The 20468-nt window shown below is 38.6% G+C and overlaps 1 protein-coding gene across 1 annotated transcript in view; it reads left to right on the forward strand.

The window, feature by feature from the left end:
- Spag17 (sperm associated antigen 17) overlaps positions 1–20468 on the forward strand; it is a 300395-nt gene that overhangs the window by 257671 nt on the left and 22256 nt on the right. The window contains exons 36-45 of the mRNA XM_045137882.1: positions 3593–3775; positions 6549–6662; positions 7524–7569; positions 9889–9988; positions 10196–10243; positions 13193–13292; positions 13957–14059; positions 16096–16224; positions 17801–17937; positions 20186–20370. Of these exons, the coding sequence (XP_044993817.1) occupies positions 3593–3775; positions 6549–6662; positions 7524–7569; positions 9889–9988; positions 10196–10243; positions 13193–13292; positions 13957–14059; positions 16096–16224; positions 17801–17937; positions 20186–20370 (1145 nt within the window). The remainder of the gene's footprint in view (positions 1–3592; positions 3776–6548; positions 6663–7523; positions 7570–9888; positions 9989–10195; positions 10244–13192; positions 13293–13956; positions 14060–16095; positions 16225–17800; positions 17938–20185; positions 20371–20468) is intronic.

Raw genomic sequence — 20468 nt, forward strand, 5'->3', positions numbered from 1 at the left:
AATGAATCAAAGGCTAGGTCTTGTTCCATATATTCATATATTTTCATCCTTCTGTATATTGTCCATGAATAGGCTTATGAAGTTTTGTATTTAAGATTTTCAACACCTGTAGCTATAGCAATAGAATCATAGAGAAACATGCCTACCTGGCTAACTTCAGGGGGTTTTGTTTTTTTTTTTTTTTTTTTTTTTGTTGTTGTTGTTTTTCAAGGTAGGATCTCACTCTAGCTCAGGCTGACCTGGAATCTACTATGTAGTCTCAGACTAGCCTTGAATTCATGACAATCCTCCCACCTCTGCCTCCTGAGTGCTGGGATTAAAGGTTTACACCACCATGCCTGGCCAGTTTTATTTTGTATCTTATATTGCAAACTTGAACACATTTTTATAATATTTAAATAGCCTTTCTGGGCAATACAATGTATACCTTTCCTATCATGAAATCACTAATGCATGCCATCTCTTTCTGTCATTTCTTTTCAATTTTAAAATAAAATTTTCAATCTCTCATTCTCCTCATTTTCCTTATATATAAAAATATACAAACTGATCTGGGCATGGTGGTGCATGCCTTTAATCCCAGCACTTGGGAGGCAGAGGTAAGAGGAGGATTTCTGTGAGTTCAAGGCTACCCTGAGACTACATAGTAAGTTCCAGGTCAGCCTGGGCTAGAGCGAGACCCTACTTTGAAAAAAATTCACATATATATATATGCATATATACATTTTTTATTTTATATTTTATATTTTGTATTTTATATTACATTATAAATATATATATATATATGCACATATGTGTGTGTATACTGAACATATAAGAATAAATAAGGTGAAGGATTAAACAAGAGTTTTTACTTTCAGTGTTACGAAGTAAATACTGTGGTTATGTCAGATTAGCAAAATTCCAACCTAAAGTTTTTTAGCCAAAGAATATGTCTTGGAAAAAACTTATGAAATTCTATATTTTACAAGATTTACCATTTTTTTCTTGCTGTCAATTTATGTAGTATGTATAACATTTCATAAGTAATGTCCACAGAGAGGATATTTATGTTAAGTGAAGAAAGAGTTTTTCAGCTTAAATTTCAATGTCCTATAGTAAATATAGCAAGACAATTATGAGAACAAGATAAGAAAGCTCTTCCATCCCTATGTTTTAATTTGGTGTCTACAAACAAGTTGAGGAAATGAAAGTGATCAAGAATTCATATCATGAGTTACTACTTATTATGTGGGATTTGGGGCCAAGTCTTGCTGGACCACAATATCCTTCCTGGAAACTGAACAAGGCCACTAAATTGCACACGAACACTCCACCCAAGGTGAAGGTGCTACATGATGATAAGAAAAATATATCATATATGGGATGAATAAAGTTTATTCTCTTTCTCTGATGCACATACACCATGAACTTGGATCTGCTGAGTGGATGTCGTAGGCTACATGTGTTTAAATAAAGTACAAGAGGTGCACTTGAAGACAGAGAGCAGCAAAGGACATGAATCCTGAAAACCAGGCACAAGGATGACATAGAGATAGGAGTTCACTGTTTGGTGGGGGGGGGGTCTTTTTTGATGTAGGGTCTCACTGTAGTCCAGGCTGACCTGGAATTTACTATGTAGTCTCAGGCTGGCCTCGAACTCTTGGAGATCCTCCTACCTCTACCTCCCAAGTGCTGGGATTAAAAGCATGCGCCACCATGCCCAGAAGGAGTTCACTCTTTTTCTTTCTTTTCAAAAATACTTTATTTATTTATTTATTTTTTTACTTGAGGAAGAGAGAATAGGCAAACCAGGGCCTCCAGCCACTGCAAATGAACTCCAGACACATGTGCCACCTTGTGCATCTGGCTTTATGTGAGTACTGGAGAATCAAGACTGGGTCATTTGGCTTTGCTGGTAAGTGCCTTAACTGCCAAGCCATCTCTCCAGCCCAAGAAGTTCACTCTTAAGCAGACATTCCTTTACAAGAGATCCTGAGAAGATTCTGGAGATGGGCTCCATCCAGAGTCAGCTCAGAAACTGCGTAGATCTATGGGATGACTTTTATGTCAGAATCTTTTTATAGAAAGTTTAGATACAACCAAAAACTTAAAGACTATGAATTATAATTATAATTATAATGTCTTGGCCTACCTGAGGGTGTTAAGCAATAGTCACATACATATGCCATAGACTACTGATTGCATTACCTTGTGCCAAGTTACTTAACTTTTCCTTAAATGACACCCAGTAAAATACTATGCAACAGGATTTTAAAATATTGAGTTACTAGAAGCCACACACAAATGGGAACTTTGCTCACTTTTATGAGGGCATAAAATTCCTATCAAGTACAATAGGGAAATAAAGGCATTGACTTCATTTGGTCCTTCAGCTCCCAGTGGATAATTAAAAGCTAAATAAAATCTTTAAAGGCATACACCACCATTTGTATCTCTCTCTTGCTACCTTTAAATTGGGGTCAGAGTCTATTTAAGTCTTCTCTAGACATGCTAATTATTTAAACAAGTTTTCCTTTAAACTGGCAATGTTCCCTTCAAAGCAAAAGGCATGAAGATAAGAGTTGCTAAGATATTGTATTAGTTTCTTGTCTGATTGATGTGACAAAATGCTAGACAAAAACAGCTTAAGGAAGGCTTAAGGAAGAGTTAATTTCAAGATGATACAGTTCATCATGGCAGGGATGGGATTGATAGCAGGAGTGTGAGGCAGAAGTTTGATTGGGTCCATAGTCAGAAAGCAGGTGCTCAGCATACTGTTTATGTTTGATTCAGCTCAGGACACCAGCATAGTGGACTGGTGCCACCCACATTTAGAGTAGATTTCCCATGTCAGTCTATCTTAAAAACTCCCTCACAAACATACCCAAAGATTTGCTTCCATTATGATCTCAATCCTATTAAGACAACAAGATTAGCCATCACATATATATTTGAAATTTGCAGTCATAACATTATAAATGATTGTTAGTCACTAGGTTTTCTAACATCCTGTTCCATACTACCAGAACAGCACCTAGACAGCTCTAGTCATTGCCCTAACCTGAAGGAACAAATTCTAGCTTACCTTTATGATTTATCCTTTTCTCTTAGCCATCCTACAGTCATACTGGATTCCAAGAGCAACAAGTCAGACCATGAACATCTTGTGATAAGTGGAGACTACCTCCAGGCAGTGGCAACTCACTTATTGTCCACAAAGCCCTACATGGCTGATCTTGAACTAATGATCAGCAAGACCACTTTTTGACCAAGGCTACCTGAGGGTGTAAACTTCTTTCTCCTCTCCTTTCATTTATTCACTATGACCCAAAGCTCTTGTTAGCTCTGAAAACAGGACTTAGGATGCTTGTTCCCATGCTTCCCAGTAGTGGCGACACTGAATAATAGAGCCCTTCCTACATAACCATTATTTTTTCCATTTAACTTTTGGGGTGAGTGACCAGAACTCTCAAAGTCAAGCCCCACTGACTTAGAATTCCCATTACTATTGCTGGCATAGTATCTACATAATTACCCAGTAAAATAGTAAGTAATAACATTGTTAAAGCATCTGATTTCGTTGGTGAATTATTGTACTTTTTGTTGACAGAAAAAAACTCCAGGACCTCCTTTTGGCACTCAGATTTGGAAGGGCCTCTGCATTGGGTCCAAACAACTAATAAGCACTCCTGCCCCAATACTCAAGGGCCCCAAGGTGCTTCAGATGCGCCAGTTCATCCAGCACGAGGTCATAAAGAATGAGGTGAAACTGAGGCTCCAAGTTTCCCTTAAGGTAATGGGATTCAGGTAACAGGACTCAGCAAGAAACAAGATCAAGGCAAATCAGTCCTGTCAGTTACCTGATGAATCTGAAATTACCTACCCCTACCAATATGCAGCACATAAATGAATGAAGGCCAATCGCCCAGAATAGAAGGCTGAAAGATAGAAAATATTTAATCATTCCTGTATTTGGATGCAAAAATCACCAAAGAGGCCCCAAAGATGTTGAGATGGTAAAAAAGGAAACAACTTTTACATATGATTGCTATATGTGGTAGTTTGATTCAGGTGTCCCCCATAAACTTAGGTGTTCTGAATGCTAGGTTCCCAGCTGATGAAGATTTGGGAATTAACATCTTCTGTAGACTGTGTATTATTGGGAGCAGGCTTATGGGTGTTATGGCCAGTTTCTCTTTGCCAGTGTTTGGTACATTCTCCTATTGTTGTTGTCCACCTGATGTTGGACAGAAGGTGATGTCCACCCTGTGCTCATGTCAATGTTTTCCCCTGCCATCATGGAGCTTCCCCTTGAGTCTGTAAGCCAAAATAAACCTTTTTTTCCCACAAGCTGGTCTTGGTTGATTTCTACCAGCAATGCAAACCTGATTGCAACAGTAAAGTTGGTACTGAAAGTGGGTTTATTTCTGCTAGACACCTGACTGTGTGACTTTCGGCCTTTTGGAGCTAACTTTTGAGAGTAATGTGGAAGGACTTGAAATCTTGACCTAAGAGATGCCTTGCAGGGCTGTAAGTACAGCTTGATGGACTATTCTGGTCACAGTTGAAAGACCTGAAGGCAATAAAATCAAAGGACTGTGAGGTTTGGCTTATGAGAGTGAAAAAGTGCTTTGCCTGGACTGGGCTAGAAGCAGTTTGTGTGAGAGGCTTGCTGTTATGCCCATGTCTGGACAATTTGTGCAGAGTTGCATTGTGTAGAAATGGACTGGTGTGAGCAGAAGGATACGGCACAGAAAAAATGAAATCTTTGGGTGAAACTGCTGCTTGTTCAGCTGCAATTGAGAGATTACAATAACTATGATTGGGCCAACTGACCTTCATTGGGACACAGAAAGAATGCAAAGTCTTTTGAAGGGGGCTGAATGGTCAATGAGTGCCTTGTTCTTCAAAGTCAGCTTTATTCTCTCCTGTATTAACAAATTGGCGCCCTACCTGGTATTATGGAGTATAAGAAATGCAGGAAAGAGAGGGTCATAGAATTTGTAGCATGGTCTTGTGTTTTGGAAATGGCCATGGACAGTGTGAAGCAGGTGTCCTAAGGATTGACTGCATGGAGACCCAATGGAGCCATGAGGATGGGCCATGCATTGCAGTGGAGACCCTGTGGAGATACCAGGACCATGAGACAGCTTCTAAGGAGAGATTCTGGCCCCAGATGAAGTTTACCAGTTCTGTGAGTAGCCTAGCTGGAGGGGGGGAATTGGAACTCCAGAGACTTGCTGCTGGTTAGAATTATCAGACTTGGAGATTTGTCACTGACTACAGTTGTTGGACTTGGAGCTACAGAGTTTGATATTTGCTCTGGTTGTTTTAAATCTTGTATTTGTTGAATATTTCTTTGCTATACCCAATGCCATATTTGTAGTGTGAATGTTTATTCTGTGAATTTTGGGGGTATTTTTTTGGTATAATGGCTCAGTTATGGATTATGGGAATATTTGAACATCATTAGGATTGACAAAAACTACAGGGACTTTTTAAGTTGGACTGAATGCATTACATTTTACATCATGGATGGTTATCAGTTTATGGGGGCCAGGGCAGAAAGTGGTGGTTTGATTCAGGTGTCCCCCATAAACTTAGGTGTTCTGAATGCTAGGTTCCCAGCTGGTAGAGTTTTGGAAATTAATGCCTCCTGGAGGCAGTATGTTGTTGGGGGTGGGCTTAGGGGTATTATAGCCAGTTTCCCCTTGCCAGTGTTTGGCATACTCTCTGTTGCTGTTGTTCATCCAATGTTGGCCAGGAGATGATGTCCACTCTCTGATCATGCCTTAGTTTTTCCCTACCATCTTGGAGCTTCCCCTTGAGTCTGTAAGCCAAAATAAACCCTTTTTTCCCACAAGCTCCTCTTTGTTGGGTGATTTCTGCCAGCAATGGAAACCTGACTATAAAACTATATACTCTTCCTTTTCTAATACATGGAAAATTAATGATGTTTGGGAAAAAAATATACAAACACCTCAATTCATCAGATATTTTCCCATGGATGGAGAAGGTTGTTGCTTTGTAAATGATCTAAGAATTTGTAAATATGTGAGTAATTGTTTGTTCATATATATAACATCTTTCAAGCATGTGCTTTATTTATGCCCAGCATCTGATATAGAGGAGAGGTCTGATGTTTATGAATATGCATAAAAGTATCCATGGGAAAAATATATTTCTCTTGGAACTGAAGTCATGGACTAAGTAACTTATATCCATCAATGAAATCATAAAGACCATGCCTGAGTCATTATCTAACTCAACCCACCCATTTTATTGAAGAGGGCATTGAGGCACAGAGGTAGAAGCAGGTTCTGTCTAAGGTCCTTGTGTAGTTCCATTCTGGGGCTTTAAAGCCTTACTTGTGGAGTGTCCAGGTCTTTGCTTATTAACCTACAAGGAAAAGGTGTTCCAGATTGTTTGACTAGTTAACTATGTGCTGAGAGATGCAAACTTATTTAACTCTTAGTCTTTTTCTAATACCTCAAGTTGATGTTGACTATGTTGATGTCTTTCTCTCCTTATTCTGTTTTCATCTTTGTTTTATCCTACTAATCTAGGACTATATAAATCATATTCTAAAGAAAGAAGATGAACTGCAGGAAATGACAGTCAAGGATTCCAGAACTGAGGAAGAGAGAGGCAATGCTGCAGATCTCCTCAAGCTGGTTATGGTGAGAAAATGTCCTGTGTTTTTCCATTTATTTCACTGTTAGAGGCTTCCAAGTTAAACGCCACAATGAATAGCCATGTAAGGTTTCTGCCATTTCTGTGAAGCATTTGCTTCCTACTTATAAATTCCTTGTTTCTATGGAAATCAGACTCTTTTATGTGTTTAATTTTCCAAAATTTCTCCCCTTAGGTCTTCCTTTGGTCATAGATAATTCAGAAGATTTTCTATGTTTTCCCAGTACCACTTAAGTTGAAATCTGGACATGTGGCTAAAAGTGGTATATTTGTTGCAGGCAGCTATATGTAAGCTTTGGGGTAGAAAATTAAGTAAAGAAAAAATTGATAATCCTAGAGATGCTCAAAGGAAAGATGTATTGTCTTTTGAAGAAATTAATATCTATGGAAATACTGAATGATTGGATAACAAAATCAAAAAGAAGAAAAGACAATTCTGTGACTTAAAATTATTTCCATTTTAAGAGAAATTTCTTAGGTTAAGATGAATAATGGGGCTAGGAAGATGGCTCAGAGGTTAAAGGCACGTGCTTACGAAGCCTGCTGACCTGTGTCTATTTCCCCAATACTCATGCCACATAGACAAAGTGGTGCATGTGTTTGGAGTTCATTTAAAGTGGCAAGAGGTCCTAGCATGCCCACATACTTTCTTTTTTTCTTTCTCTCTATCTCCCCACTCCCAAATAAATAAATATATTTTTAATAAATAACAAAATATTCAAATAAGTTTTACATTAGTACTAGAAAGTAATTTTATAGTTTTTCCATAAAAAGTCAAATTTAACAGATAAAGAGTGCTTCTAAATATGTAATATAATTATCATCAAATAATTGTATGTTCATTTCAGTCTTTCCCTAAAATGGAAGAAACCACAAAAAGTCATGTTACTGAAGGTAACTGATATTTAATATTTCTTTGCAATATAGCTACAACTTTCAAAATAGTATTAAGTAGACTTGTTTTTTCATTCTCATAGCAAGGCCTCACAACACTCTTCCTGTGTTGGCTACATTGTGTTGAAATGGTTTATATTTGAGATCCTCAAAAACCATGATTCCTTGTCTAATTAATCTTTAACTTTCACCCATTGAATGAAAAACATTGACATTTAACTTTCATGTTGACCTCTACTACTTAGAACATAACTAAGATACAGGGAAAAAATAGCCAACCATCCAACATCACACCATCTACATCCCCACTGGTAATCAAGTGCACAGTCATCATCCAAATTCAGCAAGCATGTGTAAGACAGCAACTTCCTCATTCAAGATGTGTTTCTCAAACCCCAACAAACTTGGTTTCCTAGTTCACAGTAAATAAACATTGGAAAATTTGGTTGGATTTTGTTTAAATTCTGTTTTCAGCTACATGACAAAGGTCATAAACTGGTAGCCATGGGATTTACTAAACCCTCAGACTATCTTATACATCCTCCATCATGCTGGCTTATTGTTGTTGTTTACCTACATGTTTTTCTTCTTGAAATTTTACCTTTTCATGAAATAATATTTAGCTGAAGGTGATTGGCAACTACTATAGCCTTCATATGACCATCTTGAAAGAGACTGTCACAATCCCCAAAGTCCCTCTATTTTTATACTCTGTTGTCACTCTTTTATAGGGTTCCCCTGCATGAATGAAAGTTAAATGAATAAAAATACAAAAGGACTTTGCAAAGCTGAATTCTAAGGGCTAAAGAAATTGCTCAGTGGTTAAAGCTACTTTCTTGCCAATCCTGCTGGCCTAAGTTTAATTTCCCAGCCAACCATGTAAAGCTGGATGAGCATTTCTTTGCAAGAGACCCTGGTGTACACACACACACACACACACACACACACACACACACACACAAACAAACAATGCAACTCAAAAGTGATTTCTAGGTATATAATGAATAATAATTACTATGTTATCATAATAGCAATTTCAGCTACACACAAAAAAATTTGTGTATCTGAAGTTCAGATTTAACTTGCCCTATATTTGATCTTATAAACTTATCCCGTTTCATTTGAACTTGTAATGTTTGGTTCAAGCAAAGAGGTTTGCATAACAGGCAAACACATAGTCTACCTAATATGTGAAGGTTCAGGTAACCATATTTCTTAAACTGGTTCAGGAGGCCAACAACATGCAAAACTTCCCATGACATATTATTAATGGTGATCCTACATTGACATTCCCCCAAAGTCTTTCCTACAGTAGTGCTGTGTGGGATTGGCTCCACCAAACAAAAATGAGTTTTATGACAAAATAAGTTGACATAATATTTCATATTGTCTTATTTGCTTAGAGAGCTAATTAAGGATGCCAAAAGGTCTTACAGAAAGGAATCATTTGACTTCATTTAAATAATTGCTTCCTAAGCTTATAGAACATGAGCACTTTTCTTCTGTTAACCAGTTGTCCTGTGATTGTCTTGGCAAGTTGGCCATCCCACCAGGACCATGCTCTGTGAACAATAAACGCTAAATATCATTACCCAAACTTAGCAAAATCAGATCTTTTGATTCAAGAAGTAGAGACATATTCAGTATGATAGTTAATTTGTTTCAAGATACACTGTTTAAGTTGGACATGGTGATGCATACCTTTAATCCCAGCATGGGGAAGGCAGAGGTCGGGGGATCTCTGTGAGTTCAAGGCCAGCCCAAGAATACATAGTAAATACCAGGTTATCTTGGGTTAGAGCAAGACACTACCTCAATTAACTAATTAATAAATTAACAAAAGAAAAAAGAAAGACTTTGAGTTTCAAATATGAGAGAAGTCAATAACATATAACACAGCTTCTCTAACAGTGTGGGACAAACAGGTCATCACTGAAGTTCACAATGGACAATACAATGAATGTTCATTAGCATAACATTAGAACACTTAACAAAAAGTAGTCTTTTCATGTGTTTTACCACGTGTTATGGCTGGGCCATGGAAATTTGGCTACACAATTGATTGTAGACTCTTGCAAACATCTCAAGTGAGTAATTGTATACTGACTGAAAATTTGCTGCAAGACAGGAGGGATAGGTCGAGTGTGTTGGCGTACACCTTTAATCGCAGCACTCCAGAGGCTGAAGTAGGATGATTGCTCTGAGTTCAAGGTCAGCCTAAGACTACATAATGAATTCCATGCCAGCCTGGGATAGAGTAAGACCCTACCTAAAAGAAAAAAAATGTAAGGATAAATGCTAAACAGTGTGTTTTTAAAGTTGCAGCTCACCTAAGTGATTTATTCAAGCAATCTCTGGCTTCTGCTCCAAAATGTCCACCAGAAACATTTACTAAAGATTTCTTTGAGAAAAAATGGAGGTAAGCTAGTCTGATTGTATTCAAGTTAGTGTTGGGCATGCAATGATTGGGAAATAGAGGTATGTAAGTCAAAATAGCACCAGTGAATCATAAATGCACTGAGTCAAAGCCCTTCACCTCCCAGTACAAAGTGATAGTTTTGCTTTAGTGTATGTATGAAAGAACTGCCCTTTTCACGAGACTTTTTTTTTTTTTCCTTTCACACAGGCATACAACATCAGCAAAACACTGGAAAGAAAAGCTAGAAGAACAGAGGTAATTCTGCCCTAATGTCTATAAGAGCACAAAAAGGCCAGAGTCATAGAATACAAGGTCCTTCACCCAGGATCCCCACTATTATATGACTCTGTTGCAGTTAAGCGCACATTGCACCTGACCAAAAGCAGCTTGTCAGGAAAAAAAAAAAAAGGGTTTCATTTTGGCTTACAGACTTGAGGGGAAGCTCCATGATGGCTCCATGAAAAATGATGAAATGAGCTGAGAGTCACCTCCTGGCTAACATCAAGTGGACAACAGCAACAAGAGAGTGTGCCATACACTGGCACGAATAAGCTGGCTGTAACACCCATAAGCATGCCCTCAACAATACACTGCATTCAGGAGGCATTAATTCCTAAACTTCCATTAACTGGGAACCTAGCATTCAGAATACCTAAGTTCATGGGGGATTCCTGAATCAAATCACCACAGACTCCCTTCAAAAACACTTCATCCAAGGTGTCACTAAGCTTCCATGTCACCATCTCTTAAGGAAACCTGTTTGAGAACCACTTCCTCTCCTGAGCAAGAACATGCTGCAAACACTCTCTGAGCATTTAGTAATTCTAATATATTCATAAAAACTTTGGAATCTTCTTACAAATGTTCAAGGATCCATGTGAGAAGTATATACTGAGCATTCTTTTCAGTTCTAGCTTAAGATTCCAATTTCATCTCTCTCCATAAAGTAAGCCAAATACATTTGTATAATAGTCTATATACATTTGAGTGGCTCCTCTTGAAAAAAATTGTCTTCATTAAGGTTCAGGGTTATCTTTTGGAATGTTTTGGGAAATTAGAAAGATGAGACTTCCACTTATTAAGTCAAACTAGAAGGTATATACTGTCTGTATTAGAAAAAAAACAAAAACTATATTTTTCTCTACCCATGTTAGGTCGATGGGAGGATTCATGAACAAATGAAGATCCAAAGCCAAGGTTAAACCTCAGTGCTTGTGTGCTAGACTTGAATAATGGACAGACATACATAAATATGATGATACAAATAATATTATCTAAAACTAGGAGGAATTAGTAGTCTATTTGTTCTGGTTCTCATCTTAGAAAAAAATACCTCATTCACCACCACATTGGGGTATCTCTCACATGAGAGAAGTGCCAAAAATCATATCCAAGAGTCTGGTGACAAAGACTGTGGGGAAGGAGACCAAGAGATCAGGAGACAATATCAGATGGAGACTTACTTTTTATTAGGTCCCTTTTAATGACTTTTGAATTCTGTACTTATTAACATGTTACCTATTAGTTTTAACTTTTGAAGCATTCAGTTTTAAATTTTAACTTATAGATAGTTAATGGCAAGCCAATAAAAGTCAAACACATTATTAGGTGTGTGGCATAGAAAGAAAGATATTGGCAACATGGAAAAGGGATTGGGTACAGGAAGAAAAAGTTTCAAGGGAATGAAAAGTGGTTCATAAATATTAAATATGGTAGAAAAACTCAAGAATTAAAAAAATATTGGACTTATCAGTTAGGAGATATATTGATTCTCTTGTAAGGAAAATTTAAGAGTCAAGAGCAATATCCACTCTGTCCTGCTTTATGAGGAATTTCAGTGAAGAAAGAGAGAGAAGATATTTTAATATAAAATTATTGGTATATTTAAGTAAGATGGCTTGTTGATCATACCCTTCCAATACTTGCAGGCATGTCACCTATGTAAGAGCCTTGGTTAGTCCCTGATCCAGGGACAACTGTAGTACAAACTTATACACACTTTAATATGCTGACTGCTTGCTTCACTTAAGAGAATTCAGTTTGATTATCTATAAAATATGAAAATAGCCCAATGTAAAATATCTAGCCCCTTTCAGTTTTCACATTGGTAACTGATGGCTGGTTAGAAGGTACAACTGGCAAGACCATTGGATTGGAGGCATGCAACCTGAGTTTGTTTTTAATTAATTTATTTATGTGAGAGAGAGAATAGGTGTGTCAGGGCCTTCAGCCACTGCAAAAAACACCAGACACATGCACCATTTGTGCTTCTGGCTTGCGTGGATCCTGGGGAATTGAACCTGAGTTCTTTGGATTTGCAGGAAAGTGCCTTAACTGCTAAACTATCTCTCCAGCCTGAACCAACCTCAAAATTAATTATGTGATTTGGAATAGCTACCTAATCTCTATGCCTTGAGTGTGTTACTCTAAAATGGAGTCAAATCTTATCTGAAAGCATCAGTTGGTAGCTCATTTGCCTTCTTTGAATATTGACTCCCTTAGTAGAGGGGTCCTGGTACTAAAAGAGCAACAAACAGGAGTATCCTGTTGGCTTTTTTTTTTTTTTTAAAGTATATGCCACTTCTTCAGGTGTTGCTCCTTTTTGATTTTGGAGGTGTTATGTTTGTTACTGTTGCTGCTACTAATATTATGTAAGCCTTCAGCTGTCATTCAAATTTCAGAGAACTGTGTATAACCTCAAAAGGTCCAACCAGTGTGAGACTAGTCATTTGAGATTTACTGGTAATATTATTCATTACCTTATACAAGAGTCTGATTTCCAAAGTAGGAAATATGACTAAAAAGTAGAAAAAAACAAGTTGACCAAAAAACAAAAAGTCCAGTGAATGATTTCTCTCAGTTCTTCATTGTGTTCTTTGGAATTTAGAGGAAAAGTTCAAGCAAAGGGCTAGAGAGATGGCTCAGCAGGTAAAGGTGATTGCTTGCAAAGCCTGACAACCTGGATTTAGTTCCCCAGGATCCACATAAATCCATATGCACAAAGTAGCATGTGCATCTGGAGTTCATTGTCAGCAGCAAAGGACCTGGCGTGCTCATACCTTTCCCTTCTTGCCGCCCTGCTGGCCCTCCCAGTCTCCTTCTCTCTCTCTTTCCCCTTGCAAATAAAAAAATTTAAAGCACAAGAAAATGTTTTTCTTTTAATTTTTTTGTCTTCTTTTGCATGTTTTTGAAAATATCAACCAGGAACAAAATTGAGCAAACAAAAAAGTATCTAGCTGAAATTAGGAACAAAGAAGCAACGCCCTATTTTAAATCTGAATTGAGCCAGTTATTTAAGTCTCAGGTAATTGAACGTAATTAATAGGAATTGAATTGCATGTTCCTATGTAAGCTAACTTTCCTAATGTTATTTTATTCGCTACTACATTAACCTGACTAAGCCTTACCCTCAAATCCATATTCTCACAAGCATTTTACACGAAAGAGTACTTTCCTGTCTTCCTTCAGTGCTGAAGCTCTTACTAGCACTTCCCTCCATGCCCTACACTGTGACTATTTTGTTATCCTTTTATCTCTTTTAAGCTTGACATTGGGATGAGTCTTTGTTGATTATTGTCTTGTAATGAATCACAATTTGAAGTTTTTATTCCATTAGTATTTCTTCACCCTTTAGCTACTAAAACAGCACTAAGATATTATGCTTTCTTAGAATCCCACAGCCACAGAACACTGTCCCTTCTCTACATGAATTCCAGGCCCAATCTGCCCCTGATTGGAATCTCAAAAGTGTGCTCAGGATGCTATTAGTAACTGGAGGCTGCATGAGAAGAAATTACAGGAATCATGTCTAATTAGCAAAAACTAGAATTTACTTAGCCTTTTAGAGAATTTTAATTTGCAACTTCATTTTTAGGGTGTTATCATCATTGTTCATCAATTTAAAATATCTGTGGCAATTGCTTAAAGTAAGTGTAAGTTTAAAATAAGTCTTTGGTTTTTCCTTTAAGTGTGATTATCTGGACAAGCTTTCCAGAAAACTACCTCCTTTTACTAAGACAGAAAAAGAAACAAACAAAACTACTGTTCCAGATATATCTGGTCCTCACCTAGGTAAGATGTTAGTATAATTCTTATTCTATTAACTGTCTTGAATTGAATAATACCACTAATGTCCTCTCAGAAAATAACTAGCTATACCATCTTTTGTCTCAGTGACAAAACATGTTGCAACCTGAATATTACAGAATAACGGCTTTTATTTTACTATGTACCAATCCCTCATTTATATGTTGGGACCTGAATATCACATATTTACCTAAGTTATAAGGAAAGCATATATAAATAGATATAAATAGAATTTTGGGTTAGGTTTCTTGTGCCTAAAAGAGTTTAGAAGACCTAATTTAAAAACCAAAGGAATAATGAAAGGAGGAACAGAACATTCACATGGCCTCAAAATAGTTAGCATGCTATTAACTACAATGAGTAAAATAAATGTGCATGTACAATGGAGGCATGACATTCTCCACCTTAATCAAGTAATCAAACCTTTACCAATAGTAAGACAACCTAGCACTAGGTACTTCCCCATGTAGTGCACTGTGAAGTACACTTGTAACTATAAAATTCATGTCAAAAATCCTCAATCTGGGGCTGGAGAGATGGCTTAGTGGTTAAGGCATTTGCCTGCAAAGCTAAAAGACTCTAGTTCGATTCCCTAGGACCCATGTAAGTCAGATGCATAAGGTGGCACATGAGTCTGGAGTTCATTTGTAGTGGCTGGAGGCCCAGGAGCACCCATTCTCTCCATTCTCTTTCCCTCTCTAACTCTCTCTCTCAAATAAATAATAATAATAAAAGTTACTTTAAAATCCCCAATCTGAATCTAACCAAAGGAGTCAATGCACACATATGTAGACATTATAGAAGAAATTTGGCTTTGTTTCTTCAAAATAGTATCCAGCAGGTGGTGTGGCTCAGTGTCTGAACACTTGAGCAAGCATGTGGCCATGGGTTCAATCCCTAACAACACACACAAATCAATAATGTTGAAACAAAAAGAGTGTTTGTTCTAGCTTAAAATGTACTAAATAACAAAAAGTATGTGATATGTTGAGAAAAATAGTTATATATGATATTCTAGGCAGACTACAGATTTCAAATTTTAGAGGACTGTCGAATCAGGGCATTATGGAATTGTCAATTTCTTAGGTATGATTGTGTGGTAGAATTCCTACATCCTCAGTAAATGCATGCTGACATATGTACTGATGAAATGAAATTTAATATTTCTCTTTAGTTATCTTAGTAATTAAGATATCTAGAGAGAATGTTCTACTGTCCAATGCAATGCCTGAGCTTTGGCTGCCTATCATGAGTCTGTCTAAGGCAACATCTAATTTCAAACAGAAATTACAAAGCAAAAAGCACAGCTGAAAAACAATCACTTGTAATTTGTAATGATGAGAAATTAGGGGTGGTCCTTGTGCTGTCAGTTAGGCCTGCTGCACCCTGGGCAGACATGAACAATCAGTCAAGGTCTGCTCCTCTGTAAAGCAAGATAGGCTATAGAATCTTTCAGCACAGTAATTTGGAAGCTATGACCAGACAAGCAAGGTTAGCATACACACAGGTTGAAATACATTTGCTTTCCCAGTCATAAATATATTTACTTAAAATTTGTTTCATATATACTTATGTTTTGAAAGTTATTTTAATAAATAACCACATTTTCACAGGAATTAATGCATTTAAAATTATAAACCCTTTGTTAGTTAATTGTATTTCAGTCAGTCTTAGATACACATACCTGGCCTCTTGGTAGCACAAGATGGTGACTACTATCTAGTTATAATGCTCACAGGAATCAGCCAGCCCCCAGAGAGTAGAAACTTACAGTACTGTCATGTTCATCAGTTGTGAACATTTGAATCATATTGTGAGGAATCTGTCTCTTAGATTTTCTTATACTTCTGTCTCTTAGATTTTCTTATACTTTTTTCTCAAGAGAATGGGAGAAAGTACCTTGTTCATTGCAAAGCACACTGCTCAATGTTTGTGGACACAACCATTAGAAGTTATCATTTTATTGGCCAAAACATCTCTTGATACTGCCTGCTTAGTTAGTTAGTTTGTTTTTATTTCAGATTCTCAGTCATCTATATCTTCTGTACTATCCTCAAGTACACCTCTTCTTCCAAAGTTAGAAAATCTTGAGAATCCCAAGGAGTCTGCTAGCCAGAGCCAAACGGAAAAGCTATCAAAACCTACAGAAGGTATGGCAATCATTGCTTGATCTTACAGTTTCTCAAAAGCAAAGGTTGTGTCCCTTTGGCATATAGGCGGTGATGCTGGGCTAGGAGTAGGGTTGGAAGTCACAGAAAAAATTCCAGAGGGTCCTGAATCCTGGAGCTATAAAGTTTCATAAAGCTTCTAAGCATATAAAGTATACCAAACACATTTTGAGAATGTCTACAAGTCTCAGCTTGAAAGGAAGAAACATCACATTCTTTCTCACATGTGGATCCTAACTTTGAACCTTTAGGTATGTGTTTTATTGTGAGAGAGCATGTAAATGCCAGGGAACCAGAAAGAAGCCCATGAGGTGGAAAACATGAGGCTTCAAAGAAGTAGGGTAGCGATGGTTGCAGATCAAGTGAGGTAAAAGTAAGGAAGCTGCCAAGAGGAGGGGAGAGAATGGGGAGGGGGAGAAGAAGCTGAGAGGGGTAACCAAAGCTAAGTATTTGTACTAATAAAGCACAAAATAAATAATATTTAAGAAAAGAAATATGTCTATGATTCTGTGCCTTGCTGACTTAATGGAAAGGACTCTGAAGACCAAGGTTTAAGATAAGTTCAACATAGGCAAGTGTATTAGTCAGGGTTCTCTAGAGGAACAGAACTGCTAGAATGAGTTATTTTAAAAAGGGAATTTATTGGATTAGTTTACGATAGTCCAATAGCAGTTGCAGGCCTGAGAATTAAGGAACTTGGTAGCTGCTCAGTCCATGTAGCCAGATGCCTCAGAAGTCCCCATCTGGCACTGTAAATAGCTGGGAAGGCCTGGAGGCTTCCTGAGGAGCCGCTGGGTTTTGATCCACACGGGTCTTCAATTGACACTGATCTTCAGTCCATGCTGGTCTTCAATCCATGCTGGAAGGCAGCAAGCAGCTCCCATAGCCAAGTGGGAAGAAGGAAGGGCTCTCTTCACCCAGAGCTTCCTTATATCAAGTCCCCCTCTTAGAGGGGCCACCTGCTGTGGGGGAAGAGCTCACTCTGAAGAAAGGATTCCTCCTCTAGTTGATCCTTCCTGGAAGCAACCTCCAAGACCCACCTGAAAGGGATGTCTGTGGATTACTAAATAGATCAAGTTGACAACACCTTAACTATGACAGCAAGTTACTTGACATCTTCTTTAGAATTTTATTTTTCAAAATTAATACTAGCTGGGTGGGGTGATACACACCTTTAATCCCACAGTACCTGGTTAGGCTGAGGTAAGAGGATCACCATGAATTTGAGGCCAGTCTGAGGTACAGAGTAAGTCCCAGGCCAACCTGGGCTAGAGTGGGAGCCTTCTTAAAAAAAAAAAAAAAAGCAAATATTGATGCTAAGAGCATCTACTCATCTCATAGGATTGTTATAAATACAAGTGTTAGATAATATATAGAGAACTGTTTTGTAAAATGCTCAAATGTAAAATGAGAATTAATGTAAAGCTTTCATTTCTTTAAAGTTGTTGGAGAAGGAATGAAGACAAGTTTCTATGCTGGCACATGTTTTATGTACGATGTAGTACTGCAGATGGTTTAGAAAAGTCCATTTGGCATAATTTAAACTTTCCTCTAACAGAAGCTGAACCTTTTGTGCCTATCAAAATTCCAACCCAGTCATTGCTGCAGGATGTCACTGGACAAGCAAGGAAAGAAAAAGTGAGGTTACCTCATTATTTGATGAGTTCCAAGCCCAAGTTTCAACCTCTTCCCAAGGTAAAACAGACAAATTTCCCAGAGCCCCCAGTGTTTTATGTAATATAAATGAACTGAGGTCACTCTCACCCCTGTGGCCTACTGTGTTCTATCTCACCATGAGGACCTTTGCTCCATGCCTAAAGATAGGCAGAGCTTTGCTGACAGTAGCTCCCACAGGCTTATGAATTTCTTTAACTAGCTTCTGTCAGCCCTGCTGGGCATGCTGTCTTTGAGGGAAGCCAATTTAATAGCTCACCATTGGCCAAAGGGATCACTAGCCACCCTTCTGCTGGTGCTCAGGATAAAAAAGCAAATGGGCATGGCCCCATTTACTCCTTTGTCCTACAATGCCTCCAACCCACACTCCTTCAGCTACTGTGGATTTCTCTTCTTTCATTACAAGCACCAAGCTCCCTCCTTCCTCACTTGGCCCTGACAGGAACAATCTCCTTCTTACTTTTCCTTTTTCAAGGTAGGGTTTTGTTCTAGCCCAGGCTGACCTGGAATTCACTATGTAGTCTCAGGATGGCCTTGAACTCAGTCTATCCTCCTGCCTCTGCCTCCGGAGTGCTGGGATTAAAGAAGGCGGCCACCACGTCCAGGTTAGGAGTGATCTCTTAAATTCACTAGTCAAGTTTTAGTCACTGTCCTTTCTTTACTTGAAAGGCACACTGTGGTCTTCCCCATCGTGATTGTGTCTACCAGACAGAAGTGCTGGCACCTGGGGCTTTTGTTAAAAATACAGTTTGTGGGCTGGAGAGATGACTTAGAGGTTAAACGCTTGCCTGTGAAGCCTAAGGACCCCCAGTTCAAGGCTCGGTTCCCCAGGTCCCACGTTAGCCAGATGCACAAGGGGGCGCACGCGTCTGGAGTTCGTTTGCAGAGGCTGGAAGCCCTGGCGCGCCCATTCTCTCTCTCTCCCTCTATCTGTCTTTCTCTCTGTGTCTGTCGCTCTCAAATAAATAAATTAATTTAAAAAAATACAGTTTGTGTGCCTACATGATGCCACACGCCTTTAATCTAGCACTCAGGAGGCAGAGGCAGGAGGATCCCTGTGAGTTTGAGGCCAGTCTGAGTAAGACCACATAGTGAATGCCAGGTCAGCCTGGGGTAGAGCGAGACCCTACCTCGAAAAAACAAAAACAAGGAAAACACAGTCTGTGTAGCCTGGCATGGTGGTGCACACCTTTAATCCCAGCATTTGGGAGGTCAAAGTTGAGGGATCACTGTGGGTTTGAGGACAACCTGAGACTACATAGTAAAATCCACATCAGCCTGGGATAGAGTGAGACGCTACCTTGAAAGAAAAAAGGAAAATTAAAAATATAGTAGGAAAATGCTCCCATCATGGCTCAAGGAATTTTGCAGAAGAGGGGCCGGAAAGATTGTTAGAGCCACAAGTTGGGACGTTTTGCACAGAGACATTGCCTATCCCCCAGAACTGAGTGCTGCTCTATAATGCACGACCAACAATCCCCATGGGGTTGACCTGCATCCCCAATGAGGAAGGCCTCTTCAGAAAAGGGGCAGGGAAAGGATGATACCAACATGTGATGTTTACATACAAAATATGGCCATATCCAATAATAATAACAATAAATGAAGTCCACCTCACAAAGTCTCACCTATGGCTGAGAGTCTGCAGCTTTAACTTTCAGATGATGTCAGGGCAGAGCAGTGTTCCACGTGTGATTCCCTAACCAGAACCATTGACAACATCACAAAACTCATCATAAATGCACAGTTCCTCCCAACCCAGACACACAAAGGAGAGAACACAGGCCTTAAAACTTGTGAATTTGAGGGCCTGGAGACATGGTTCAGTGGTTAAAGATACTCACTCACAAAGCCTGACTGTCCAGGTTCAGTTCCTCAGCAGCTACATAAAGCCAGATGCACAAAGTGGCACATACATCTGGAGTTCATTTGCAGTGGCAGGAGGATCTGGGGATACTCACCCTTTCTGTCTCCTCCTTTATCTCTGTCTCTCAAATAAATTGATAAAAATGTTTCTTTTAAAACCCTGTGCATTTGAGACTCTGTCACTTAACATTTGTCTCTCAAATCTCTAAACATGAGTTTCCTAATCTTTAAAATAAAACATAAAATATTATTTTAGAAGGATGTTGTAAGGATTAGAAGAGACCATACTCATGAATTCTTTTTATAGCCAAACATTATTTTTCTTTACTGTCAGGGACATATTTTTAAGTTGAGAACCCCACAGAGAATCATTGTTGTTTTGTGCTTTTTCCATACTGCAAAGGTGCAAGATTCTGTTGGCGGAAAAGTGTACACGTCCTCTGTTGCATCTGCTGCAATATGTAATCCAAACTCATCCCCATTTGGGTTCCATCTCCTCCCACCATCAGTGAGGTTTGGAGTGCTTAAAGAAGGGCACACTTATGCAACCATTGTGAAGCTCCAGAATGTGGGAGTGGACTTCTGCAGGTGAGGCCAGTGCAGTGTACTCACTGAGCATCTGCCCAGGGTCCAGTGCTGTTGTGCTTGTATCACTGTCTTCTCTTTATATGAATATTATGCAACTG

The sequence above is a fragment of the Jaculus jaculus genome, chromosome 19 (assembly GCF_020740685.1).
Source record: "Jaculus jaculus isolate mJacJac1 chromosome 19, mJacJac1.mat.Y.cur, whole genome shotgun sequence".
Classification (NCBI taxonomy): Eukaryota; Metazoa; Chordata; class Mammalia; order Rodentia; family Dipodidae; genus Jaculus; species Jaculus jaculus.